This window comes from Podarcis bocagei (genome assembly GCF_964188305.1).
Source record: "Podarcis bocagei genome assembly, chromosome: 6".
In the NCBI taxonomy this organism is placed as follows: Eukaryota; Metazoa; Chordata; class Lepidosauria; order Squamata; family Lacertidae; genus Podarcis; species Podarcis bocagei.
Window position 1 is genome coordinate 55748509 of NC_138130.1, and position 13014 is coordinate 55761522.

At 41.7% G+C, this 13014-nt stretch overlaps 1 protein-coding gene across 11 annotated transcripts in view; it reads left to right on the plus strand.

Annotated features, from left to right (window-relative positions):
* Positions 1–13014, plus strand: part of TIAM1 (TIAM Rac1 associated GEF 1) — a 188159-nt gene that overhangs the window by 136199 nt on the left and 38946 nt on the right. For all 11 annotated transcript variants that reach the window (XM_081199515.1, XM_081199513.1, XM_081199520.1 and 8 more), the window contains 5 exons: positions 1286–1471; positions 3436–3582; positions 4170–4244; positions 6080–6250; positions 11749–11853. In XM_081199515.1, coding sequence (XP_081055641.1) covers positions 1286–1471; positions 3436–3582; positions 4170–4244; positions 6080–6250; positions 11749–11853 — 684 coding nt within the window. The remainder of the gene's footprint in view (positions 1–1285; positions 1472–3435; positions 3583–4169; positions 4245–6079; positions 6251–11748; positions 11854–13014) is intronic.

Below are 13014 nucleotides of genomic sequence, written 5' to 3' on the forward strand. Positions count from 1 at the left end.
AACATGACCAGTCCAACAGAGTTGATGTGGAGTTTTTTTTTATTGCACATAATTCCTTTATTTTACTGAGATTAGGGCAAATGCAGCCATTGTACAGTGAAGTGAGCTCCAGTGTAAACCTGCCCTAAATCAGGCAGGGATACCACATACGACTGTGGGGCAGAAAAGCAACACATGATGATACAACGAAGTTGATGTTGAAGAATCATTGCTTTTGACACTGGTGGTCTTTGCTTCTTCCAGTACACTGGCATTAGTTCGCCTGTCTTCCCAAGTGATGTCTACACTGACTGGCAGCAGGGAGATCTCCCCACCCTACCTGGGGATGCCAGCAATTGAAACTGGTACCTTCTGCATGCACTGCAGGTGCTCTGCCACTGAGCTACATCCTTGTCTAAAAGCAGATTAAACAAATTCTTTGAGGGTATCAATGACTGCTAATCACAATGGCTATGTATCTGCTCCTGCTTCAGAGGCCCTATGTCTCTGAAACTTAGTCGCTAAAGAACACAAGTGGAAAAATGCTATTGCATTCATGTCCTGCTTGTGGGCTTCTCATGGTGTGATACTTACTAAGGAGCAGGCCCCACTGAGTTCACCAAGCCTTACTTCTGAGTAAGTGTACTTACGATTGCAGTGTTAATCATGGAAAGGAACATATTGAGCCCCCTTTGCTGAGCTGCAGCAGCTCTTTAACCAGGCCTCTAAATGTTACTAGAATGTTAACCAAAGAAAAACTATGCAGTATTATGGAGATTTCTATCCTTTTCAAAGTGTTCCCTACTAGCAATCTGCACGGCACAGGCTGATGGTGGCATTCTGCTCTGCATCTGACAGATGTTAATGTATTCCCCAGTGTGCTTTATTCATTTTCTTTAGTACAATGACAAACTTCATTGCTTTTTAAGCTGCTGCTGCTGCTGCTGACAGCCTAGGGATTTTTATTTTTTTTTGCTGTAGTTCTGGTGTCTTCATACCTCTATTGTGTTTCAGGAAAACACTCTCTCGGTGAGAGGAGAATCCAGCTGCAATAAAGAGGAAATTAAAACCAGAATTTTAATGTTATTAGCATCGTATCAAAGTAATAGTTGTATTTGGATGTCTCCCCCTTTGAAAATAAAGATATTTACTTTGCTCCAACTTAGATCTAAATCCCCCTTATACATATAATAAATTTGGACAGTGAAAGACAATTTTATAAAATCTGGTATCTATACTTGTGTGTTATTATATTGTATCATATGGACTTTAATGTTTACTTACCTCTGTGATCTTCTTCTTCTAGATCTTCGTTTGGGAACAAAACCTGGAACAATTCCAAATGGATCTCTTTCGGTATCGTTGCTACTTAGCTAGCCTCCAGGGCGGGGAACTGCCAAATCCAAAAACGTTGCTCGCATTTGCAAGTCGCCCAACTAAAGATGCAATGGGCCGTCTTGGAATCTTTTCAGTGTCTTCTTTTCATGCACTGGTGAGTTTAAACTGATGCCAGAGGTTATTGTTGCTAAAATAGAAATCACTTGGTGCTTTTGTAAGAAGGTTAACTGAGTGTTGTTGCTGTGCAGCCTCTGTACATCTTGGTGATATAAGTTTGTGCTTGGTCTCTTTTGCTGTCAGCAAAAAATATGTCTGTCTCCAAATATTTTTAGCATTTTGGGGGTGAAAAATTTGAATCAGTCTTAACATCTCAGAGATAAAATTATTATTATTATTATTGTGTTTCATATATTTTGGGTGCTAGAATCCTTTTTATTGCCATTCCTTATTGGAAAGGCTATCATTCTCATTCATTGTTAATGGTGAGAACATGAGAAGAGCCTGCTGGATCAGGCCAATAGCCCATCTATTCCTTTCCTCTCACTGGCCAACCAGATGCCTGCGGGAAACTGCAAGCAGGATTCGAGCATAGGAGCAATTTCCCCTCCTGTGGTTTCCAGCAATGGCTATTCAGAAGCATTACTTCTCCAGCTCTGGAGGCAGAGCATAGCTGTCATGGCCTTCAATAGCCCTCTCCTCCTCCATGAACTTGTCTAACCCTCTTTTAAGGCCATCTAGGTTGGTAGATGTATAACAAAGTGAGAAGTTATCCAGTAATGTTTGTAGTTAGCTACTTTAGAGCTGTGGCATCCTCACCACCAGACCTATTTGAGGCTGTGTAAGAGAGTGACCTATCCCTGAGCCCACCCTCACCACAGCTGCAGCCAGAACAGAGTGGAAGGGGCAGCCAAAATGTGTCTGAAAGGCAATTTGAATACATTCTGTTTTGCTTCTCAGAGGGGAGAAGCAGATGGAGAGTGTTGGGCACCAGAGATAGTCTTTCTAAGCCACCTAAGCAAGAAAGGCAGCTGAGAGCCCCAGAAAGCTAGAGAGTAGGAAGGCATGGAGACTGAGCCCCATGGAGAGAGAGACCAAGAGGATAAGCTGCTGGGGGAGGCAAAAGTGGAAGTAACCTAGGAGTGAAGTAACTCCTTTTCTCTGCCCCCCCCTTTAAAGAGGGTGTGCTTTGTTGTTGTTTTTTTGTCTCAGTTTGCCCTCTAGGGGTTACTGACAGAAGTGCTTGTTAACTCATAAACTCTTATAGCGAAAGGATGTTTTCGTATTAAATTGCTCTTACGCATGTTACATAGCTCTTGCCCTGGGCTCTCTCCGTAATACAGTATAGCCATACTGGTTTCATTTCTCAACTGCGCTCCTATAATAAGTCATCCTTGTCATACCTTTCGCTGCTCAGTCTTTCACAAAATGACCACATAGGCGACCTGACTCAAGAGTTGGTGATTCTACTTGGACTCACCAGTTGGGAGAAAAATCCCAGGTGTATAAAATGTTGTCCTCTGCCCAAGTGATGTTATCTTAATTTGCTTTCAGAATAAAATATAACTTGGAATTCCTGCTAGCCGTAGTCCTTGATGAGAAAACAATGGCCCGTTGTTGTTGAGAGTAGCAATTGATATTTATAAGCATTATATAATTTGTAGGATGGTAACAGAATTGCCACCTATGAAATGTATCTAGTGTATGAATACTGATTGTAAAACATAGTTAATGTTCAGCAGTTTGTCCTAATGAATCACTGTGTTAGCATCTGGCTCTAAAAGTCAAACCAAAAATGGGTTTAAACTGATAGATTTCTGAAAAGAAGTATGATGTTTGACTCAGTGCAGACCCGTTTAAATTAATGAACATACAAAATTAGGTATATTGATTTCAATGGGTATCCTCTGAGGAAACCTTTATTGATTACCACCCTATGTCTGCCCCAGTCCTCAGCACATACAAGGTAATTTTTGATTCATCATAATTTATACAAACCTCTTTAAAAATCTTGGCACACCTTAACATCTATGGGTCCTCCTTAAATTTATGAGGTCTGGCCCTCTAGCTTTGCTCTGATTGTGGTGTCTTTGGTTGAATGGCTTTTAATGCACCTTGCAGGTGGCCGCTCGCACAGGCGAATCTGGTGTCAGGAGAAGAACACAGGTGATGTCGAGATCAGCAAGCAAACGGAGAAGCCGTTTCTCTTCCCTTTGGGGTTTGGACACCACTTCAAAGAAAAAGCAAGGGAGACCAAGCATTAATCAGGTAGCCTACCTCTCGAGAGAAAAAATTGCAAACTTCTTGGTTGGATCCTGAGCTCCAACCTGTTTTGGGGGATCTGATATAATTTTTCTACAATCTCTGAACTTTGCATTTCCACAAATACAGGAATGAAGTGTGGCAGATCTTGGTAAGCATCTTCCTTTGGTTTCCCACACAGGGTGTTTGGGGTGGTGATGAGATCGGCACTAGTTGGAGTTACCGCTTCATAAATTGTTGGAAGTATTGCTAGAATTTCACCACAGCTTATGAGCTGTTTCTTAAGGGCACTTTTCTGGCCTTGCATTTCTCCACTTTCCATTTGATCTGATTCCCCACACATCCCTGAATGGGTCTCAGTAGGTCGCGGTTTAGATGGGGCAACCACCCTTGTTGGATTAGACCAGACAGCCATTTGCATTTGGCTGTTTTCCTAGCCAGGAAGGAATTTTATCCAATTTTAATTTGAGATGATAATTTCCTCCCTTGAAACACTTATTCATTTGTCCCAGTAACATGAGATCTTTCCAGATTTAGAAAGCATTTGCATCATCCTATTGTAATTTAAAATAGCACGTTCTGTGCCTCTGCAGGTGTTTGGTGAAGGAGCTGATTCTGTAAAGAAATCTTTAGAAGGAATATTTGATGACACTGTTCAAGAAAGCAAGGTAAAAAAAAAGAAGAAGATTTTATTAATTTACACAAAGGAGTCCAATTAGCTCGTGAATCTGTTTTTAGAATGAAGCCCACTCCTTTAGGACAAAGTAAAAGTACTGAAGGGAAGAGCGAGTCATGCAGCAGCTCAGCTCTGCCAGATGTCAGCCTGTTTGAAACATGGCCAAGCAATGAGGTAGAGGGAGCTTGGCACTGCTCAGCTCCAAAGTGTGCTGCAGAGGGCCGGTGGCCCTCCAGATGTTGTTGGACTATAACTCTCATCCCTGATCATTGGCCATGCCAGCTGGGGCCGATGGGAGTTGGAGTCCAGCAACATCTGGAGGATCACAGGTTCCCCACCCTAAAAAACAAAAACAAAACAAATACTCAGCCTCCCAGCTTCCAGAAGGGATTTTCAGAGAGTTTCATTTGGTTTCTGAAATTAAAGTTCTTTTTTCAGGGGTTCAAGAAAAAACTGAGGAGGAATTACAGGGCTGTGTTTACTGTGTTCAAAGCTCTGTAGAGCTGAAGTAGCCATTGGGGGAAAATGGCTTTAGCTGAATATACTGGGATAATACTTACCTCTTATATGGATCCCACCTTATGGTCACTAAGATTATAATTGTAATTGCTTATTTGCCTGGAGAACCAGGCATGCAGTGGTTCCTGATATTCCTTGACACCTTGCCACAACTGTTCTCCATATTTGCCCTCTCAAGGTTTGAGCAGCCCTTTCTTCAGGGTAAGGCCCCTTCCTGCATTCAGCAATTCCCCAGGCCCCCAAACGTGGCTTTGCTCTTAATTCTGCCAAGCATAGTCTGTCCTTTTCCTCTGAAGAGGTGTTAGATTTTCATGAGGTCAAAAATACTTTGGCAACATTATGCATTTCACCACTGTTGCAAAACTATTTTGTACATGGCGAAACCTCACATTGCTTCCATATCACAAACAATAACAATGCGCAGGCAACGTGATATGTAAAGACAGGGATTGAACATTTCACTTTTATGTGGAAAATGACTTCACAGAGACCACTGCTAATCTGGGTTGATGAGGACATATAAACACACCGTTCTCTGTGTTTGATCAATGTCTACACTGTAGAGAGACTTCTGCTCTGCCAATTACAGCCCTACCCTGTAACTCCCTAAAGAATACTGCGATGAAGCACCATTAAGTCTGGGCCAGGGGGCATATTTTTAATCGAGCAAATGGGGATGTGATTGCATTTAAAACTAATGAGAATTCCATACATCTGTCACTTGCTTGGAATTATATTCCTCAGGGGTCCATCTTAAACCTACAAAATAATAATAATGATAAAAAAATTAAATGCATGCAGCAGGTTGCCACTGGACAGTTCAACCAAACCCACAATGACTTTCTCACCTGCAACTCTTTCTGTTGTGAATAGTGAGAATAGTGGTGTCTCTTCTTAGATTTATTTATCCTCTTGGTTTTTGTGTGTGCGTACATCCCCCCCTGGTCCCAAGTCCAATGTATTCCAGGCGTTTTTTGCAAGTACGCTTCCCCCTTGACTCTGCTATTGCATGTGCAATAAGGATGCAGGCATCAAATAATTGTCCTTTACCAGAGTGGATAGACGTCAAAGAAGAAGAAAGGGAGTTGGCAACTTGGAGGCCAGCTGACAATCCTCTGGGGGTTGAATTTTAATTGGTTGCCTTCAGGGAAGCCAGCTCCCTACCCGTAATATAGTGCTTTAATTTTGTTATTTAATTTGATAGAAAACAAAGGCATACTTTATGGCCCTATATTTATGTTTAACTGGCAAATGAATCAGTTGTATTTGAGCAGAATCATGTTAATAACTGTGTGAATTTCTATTCAGAGAGAAAAAGAAGTGGCGCTCACCACAGTCCACCCACATAATCCTGATTCTGACATCTGGGTTCATGAGTATTTTACGCCATCCTGGTACTGCCTGCCAAATAACCAGTCTGCTCTGACGGTAGTCCACCCGGGGGACACAACACGGGATGTCCTGGAAATGATTTGTAAGGTAAAAAAAGAAATATAGGAAACAGATTTTTGAATTTTCTATGATTATTTGAAATTGTGATTATAGTCATTTTACTCCCCTCCCCCTCCCAGTTTCAGAGTGTTCCAACTATAATGAGCTGTCCTGTAGTTTAATTTTACCAAAAACTAGATGGATCTCCCACATTTGAATGACCTGCAATCTGTGACAACCATATGTGTATGGAAATGTTTGTCATTTCACATCCCAAAAACCATTCTGACATTCTCACTCCTTGTGGAAGATTTAAATGTTAAGGTTTACCTTTTTATTTCATTTTGGCTTCTTAGCATTTATTTGTAGCTTGTGCCTATATTCTCCTATGCTATTATCATTTCAGCACAAGTTTTAATAGAATTATGTATGTATTACACACACACACACACACACACACACACACACACACACTTGTGAGTTTGGTTAAAATTAAGATGTTCAAAATCCAAGATAGTGATGTTCCAGTGCAGAGGTCTGTAAATGTTCCAGTCACGCTCTTTTCCACGCGTGCTGAGCTTTTCCTTCCATTTAAGTAATGGTGGGAGCTTTACACGAACGGGAGCTTATTGTCTGCACTAGAGCTCTTTCATGCTGAATCATTTTTATTTTGTACTAATGTATAACTTTGAGGTTTTATACACCTTCTTGCTGAGTATTCATGTCACCTGTGGTACCTGAACTTAATGCTGTTATCCACTGGAAAAGTGAGTGAGCTCTGTTGAAATGAATTTTCTCCTGAGCTTTTTGGTCTAAATTTATTTTTATTCACATTTGAATAATGAACTTTGCACCAGTTCCCTTCCAGTGTGCTTCCATTGATTATATTTGTATATTCAGTAAAACATTTTTCTGTCATTCAGTTAAGTATGTTCTATTACTTTTTCATGTGATTCACCTATTTTTCATCTGTATCTTCTCTATCAGTTTCCACGCTAAGCAATAAAACTTTTCAACTTCACTCTTTTCTAATTAAAGTTTGGTATTCGGTTAAACTAAGAAAGATGTTGACAGAAATCAGGTGTGCTGTGAGTGTGATATATGCACCTCATTGCATTATAATCAGCACAAGAATTCATATACTTTTAGATTCTCAGGTGTATTTTTTAGGATTAATGACTTATCCATCTATACCAGGGGTCAGCAACCTTTTTCAGCTGTTGGCTGGTCCACCATCCCTCAGACCATGTGGTGGGCCGGACTATATTTTTTTGGGGGAAACGAATAAATTACTATGCCCCACAAATAACTCAGAGATGAATTTTAAATAAAAGGACACATTCTCCTCATGTAAAAACATGCTGATTCCCAGACCGTCCGCGGGCCGGATTGAGAAGGCCTGTGGGCCACATCCGGCCCACGGGCCTTAGGTTGCCTACCCCTGATCTATACAAACATGGAAATAGGTCTTGAATCTGCATACAAGTAGCATTTGAAATTTCCTCTAGTACTGTGACACATTCTCTCTTTTCACACTTAGATTAGCCATGAAAGGTTGTATCATAGTAAATATTAGTGGGATTGTTTATCTGCTGTCACAATTTGTGAATTGTTAGTTTGGAAAAAAAAGGAGAAGGAATTTTCAGATAAAGATAACTGTTAGCTGGGTTGCAACAAATTTAACTAATCTGTTTTCTGAGTTGTAGTGTTGGATTCTTTTAAGTGTGGGACAAAGGGATGCGGGTGGCGCTCTGGTCTAAACCACTGAGCCTCTTCGGCTTGCCAATCAGAAGGTCGGCAGTTCGAATCCCCGTGACAGGGTGAGCTTCCATTGCTCTGTCCCAGCTCCTGCCAACCTAGCAGTTTGAAAGCATACCAGTGCAAACAGATAAATAGGTACTGCTGTGGTGGGAAGGTAAATATAAGTCCATCCCTTGTAACATCCACTAACCAGTAAACTGAAACCCTTAAAGCAATTTGTTTAACACTTTGAATCTTTCATATTCAAATGATGCCTTCAGAAACATAACTTTATGACTTTTAAAGAAAAGCCCAGTGTTGCACAGAAGGTATGAAGAAAAGCATTTATTATGGGTAATTATATATTGTATTCACTGGCAAATGAATTTCTGGAGAGTACTGACGCTCTCAGTGAGAAATGTCTCATTGTAACCAAAGGCAGATGACACTTTCAAAAAAGACACAATAGGCAACAATTATAAAATGTTCTTAGCAATCATTTTATTTTTAGAACTTTTACATAAGCAGTAAGCCAGATTCTCAGCCAACAGATACTGACTGCTCTTTTCCCTATACTTTACATTTTGTGAAGATAAATTCCTAAGCCCATGTTCTACTTCTTTTTAGGCTTTGAGCCACAAACCTATTGGGCCACAGTTGGAATTGTATTAATTTCAAGTCCACTGGGCTAAACTGATCTGTAGTTCAAGCTGTGAATCTGCTTCTTTCCGTACCAAATTATCAGCTTAGGGAAATACTTATGGTTGCATTCTTTCCTGTAACATATAATAATAAATCTCTCTCTTCTGTCTCTTGTATTCAGCTCATTCTTTTTCCTTTAATTCTCTGATCCACATCATTTCACATCAGTTTGCCACCTGCCATCTGAGAACCAGTCGAGTTCTGGTATAGTAAACATTTCATGTGAACTCCTTCATGCCCTAGATTGTGTTGTTAAGATTCCCCATGTTGTAAATCTTCCCTTGACGGTGGGAACCCAAGGGTTTCAAATGCTAGATTGAATAGATGCCCAGGATTATTGTCCTACTATAACTGTGTTGATTGTCTGGGTAGTGTGCTGTGTATGGAGCATTGGGGTGGTGGGACAAAGGTAGCTCAGTGGTAGAACCCATGCTTTACAGTGGAACCTCTGCGGACATAATCTGTTCTGGAGGTCCGTCTGCTGGTCGAAACGGGACACTAGAAGAGGCGTCTTGTGCGCTTGCACATTCGGCAGTAGTGCGCTTCTGTGCAGACGCCAGAAGCTGCTTCCGCGCATGCACGAATCACGGCAAACCTGGTGTTTACTTCCGGGTTTGCTGTGGATGCAACTTGGAACATCCGCGAGACAAGGTGTATGTAAGTTGAGGTTCCATTGTATATAAAAGAGGTGAACCTCAGAACCAGAGGGTCAGATCTTGCCCCGCGAGACCTTTCAGTCTGGCCCTCCGGGATCTCCCCAGCTGTATCTCCTCTCCAGCCCTGGATGGACAATAGAGAGGGGCATGTGTAGAAACCACTACACTGTACAAAGTTAACATTCACATGCTCTGCCCATTTTTGTCTCTGGCTGCCGGAAGGTTGCCAGAAGGGAATGCAGCCATCAGACTGAAAACAGTTCCCAATTTTTACTGGGTTTGATACCGGGCACCTCCAGTTTTTGCTGAGAAAGTTTGAAACACGAAAGAAGCCACTGCCAGTCACTAAAGAGACAACACAGAGCTATACGGTCAGTGGTCTGACTTGACATAGAGCAATTTCCTATGTTCCTATTTGGGGAATCTCTAATAATGAACTTGCTGTTTTCAAAACTAAGGAAGTTTATTGTAGGGTTCCAGAGATGATGTTGTTGTTGTTGTTGATGATGATAGGCATAGCAACCAACCTTTTCTTGGAGGTCTCCCTTATTCTGAGAGAGCTATGGCTTTCCCCACAAGAAAGTAAATAGTTTAGAAATTGCTGTGCATCAGCATATAGCCCTCGGTATGTGTGGTTAGCCTGGTGCTGCCTGGGACACTAGTCCCTGTAGGTTCTCTTAACATGTCGGAGTAAATCTCGCTGACATGCCTTTCAGTCACCGCTTCTCCTGACAGCTCTAAAGCTGAATGAGCTGTGGAATGTACATGAGGTTTTTGCTGATTGCTGACTGACAGAAAGAGGCTGTCGGAAGGAGGCTAGTGGGTCATTGGTTCCATTCACGTGGTTTTGTTTGCCTGTTCTTGCGCTGCCTTGTCAAGTTTCATTTCTGAACGTTTCTCAAGCGGCAGGCTTTCCCAAGTCTTTTTGTTCACTGATACGCAGCTGACTTGCCTTCCAATTCCATCAACGCTGAAAATGGTTCAAATTCAGTTGGGTTTATTGGGGGGGGGCGGGAAGGAAGGGGATGCCTGAAAATGAAAAACAACCTAGAGCTTTTTGACTCGGTCAAAAACTGCGCTAATAGGCAAGGAGAGATGCTGTCTTCACAACAGATTTGGAGGCAGTAGGCCACATTGGGACTGATGTTAACTCAGTGTCATATGAAATAGCTGATGTGGCTCCGATTAGAATTTGCTACAGGCCTGAGGCAAGTAATGATTGCCCTCAGGTGTGTAGATGAATGGCAGCGCTCATTTGCCCTCCCTTCCCACCCAGATGCTGTTATGTTATTTCCCCAAAGGCCAGAGTATTGGAGAACTAGTGGGGTTTTAATTTCGAAAGAGATGCAGCCTTGCTACTTCTGCCACCGGCCTTGGGAAGAAACATTCCAATCCTTCTGTCAGCCTTTCAATACAGGAGGGGAAGCTGGGTTGGCTTTCTGTTCCACACTGAACTTTTCCTTGCACTACTGTCCTTTTACCTACTGTGGAAAAGAGTTGTGGTTGTGTCTGAATACTTAGCTTCAGTGGGCTAGAAGCAGCAGCTGTTTGTTCAAAGGTAGGGATAGTATGGTAGTAGTGGGACAGCCAGACATTCATTACCTTTTAGGCAGATGTGGGCCCATTTTGCGGGCCGTTTTTTGTTTGTTAACGGATCTTCTGTTAATTGTGAGGAGAATCAAAGAATCATAGACTTGGAAGGGGCCCAAGGGTCATCTAGTCCAACCCCTGCAATGCTGAAGCTGCACTTGTTTGACTTTGCTTTAGGATTCTTCAACTGCTTCAGATTTCTGAAGTAATTCTAAAATGGCATATATAAATTCCACTTGCAGGGAATAGGGAATAAGAAGGTGGAAGTGCAAATGCCATAACATCCAGCTAACGATAACTAACTCTTTTTTAAAAAAATAATAATGAGAGAATCTGGTAAACACATTCATGGTTATCTGTTTTGGGATAATATTATGTAATGCCTGGAATTTTAGGAGCCCTTTATCATTCAAAATTAGCAAGTATTTGATAACGTGATGGCAAACTTTGGTGAGATTCAGAAAGCAGCACCCCTGGTCTCCTACTGTATATGTCAGATTTTAGGAGCAAGCCGTTCCCTTTTCCTATGATACAATTAACTTCATATCTACGCCAGCAGTATTTTCATCCACACTGTAGGTGAGCAGAGCTGGACTTCAGCAGGGCTTCCCACTCAGAGGAATGCTGTTATCTTTGCAATATCAAGACTGGGATAAGCGAGCATTTCTTTTCTGAGTGGCAAATAAAGAATAATTCCGGGGTTGTTTAGACAGTATCTTTATAAAACGTCCTTTTAAGCAAAAAGACCTTCCCTTCATTTTACAGGAACATCTTTCACGAAAAGAAAATGGTTACTTGTGCTCTTATCTATATCTTGCAGTAACCTTCTCTCCCCCCTCCCTCCCTCCCCCCTTTCAGGCACATCAGCTGGATTACTCAGCTCACTATCTACGTCTTAAGTTCCTGACAGGAAACCAAATGCAATCCTACATACCAAAGCCAGAAGAGGATATTTATGAACTGGTAATGCTCACCCTTCAATAATAATTCTGTGCAACGTTTCTTGTGAGAAAAAGACTCTTGTTGTAGTGCTTGGTCTTTTTTGGTAATTAATTGCAAGCTATTGATACTCATAAATATCAGTAACTTTAAACTAGTAGCACAAGATAATTTACTTGTGTGGCGGAACAAAAGATATTGATTCTGATATTATTATTGTTATTATTACACTTGAATTCTACCCTTCAAGGAGCACACAGAAGAATAAATGGTCCTCCCCTCTTCACACCAACCCTGTGGGGTAGTTTTGAGACTGGCTCAAGGCCTTAAGGCTGGGTGAGGATTTGAGCCAAGGCCTTCTAATCCTAGTCCAACACTCTTAATTTCTATATGAGACACTAACTTTAGTAATTCACTTTTAAGCAGGGTGATAAAATTCATGGCTTGTGATTGGTGTATATGGGAAGAAGGGAGGTGGGTCTATGTTTTCTCAGACAGAGGGAGCATCATTGTGAAAGCTTCCATGGATATTGAGGGGTGGTCTTTGCCAAGCAAGATGGAGAAAAGAAATGTGGATTTCTGATGCAATGAAAAAGATGGTAGATACTGACCCCCAGTGGAGATGAATAGTAGGACGACTGGATAAAGGGGAAATTATGTGCTTTTATTTCTGAGGTCAAGGCAGCAATCCTATACAGTTGTACCTTGGTTCTCAAATGCCCTGTGACTCGAACGTTTTGGCTCCCAAATGCCGCAAACTGGGAAGTGAATGTTCAGGTTTTCAAACTTTTTTTTGGAAGCTGAACGTCTGACGCAGCTTCCATTGCTTCCGATTGAGTGCAGGAAGCTGTGCCTTGGTTTTCGAACATTTTCAGAAGTCGAACGAACTTCCAGAACAGATTCCGTTGGAGAACCAAGGTACAGCTGTATGTGCTTGCCTTGGAGTAAGTCCCATTGAGCTCAGTGGAGCTTGCTTCTGAGGAGAAATCTAGGGTTGTGGCTGAAAATCTAAACGGCTGAAAATGAAGCTTAACACTTCTGCAGTAATTCACTGTTGTTCTTTAGAAATGCTATGAGTATACCAGAGTATACATATGCATATACTCTGCTTCATGCAGTTCAGCTTGCTCCTCAGTGCACACCCATCCCTTTCCCACCACCTTCTGTCAACAAGGACGTTGTGAA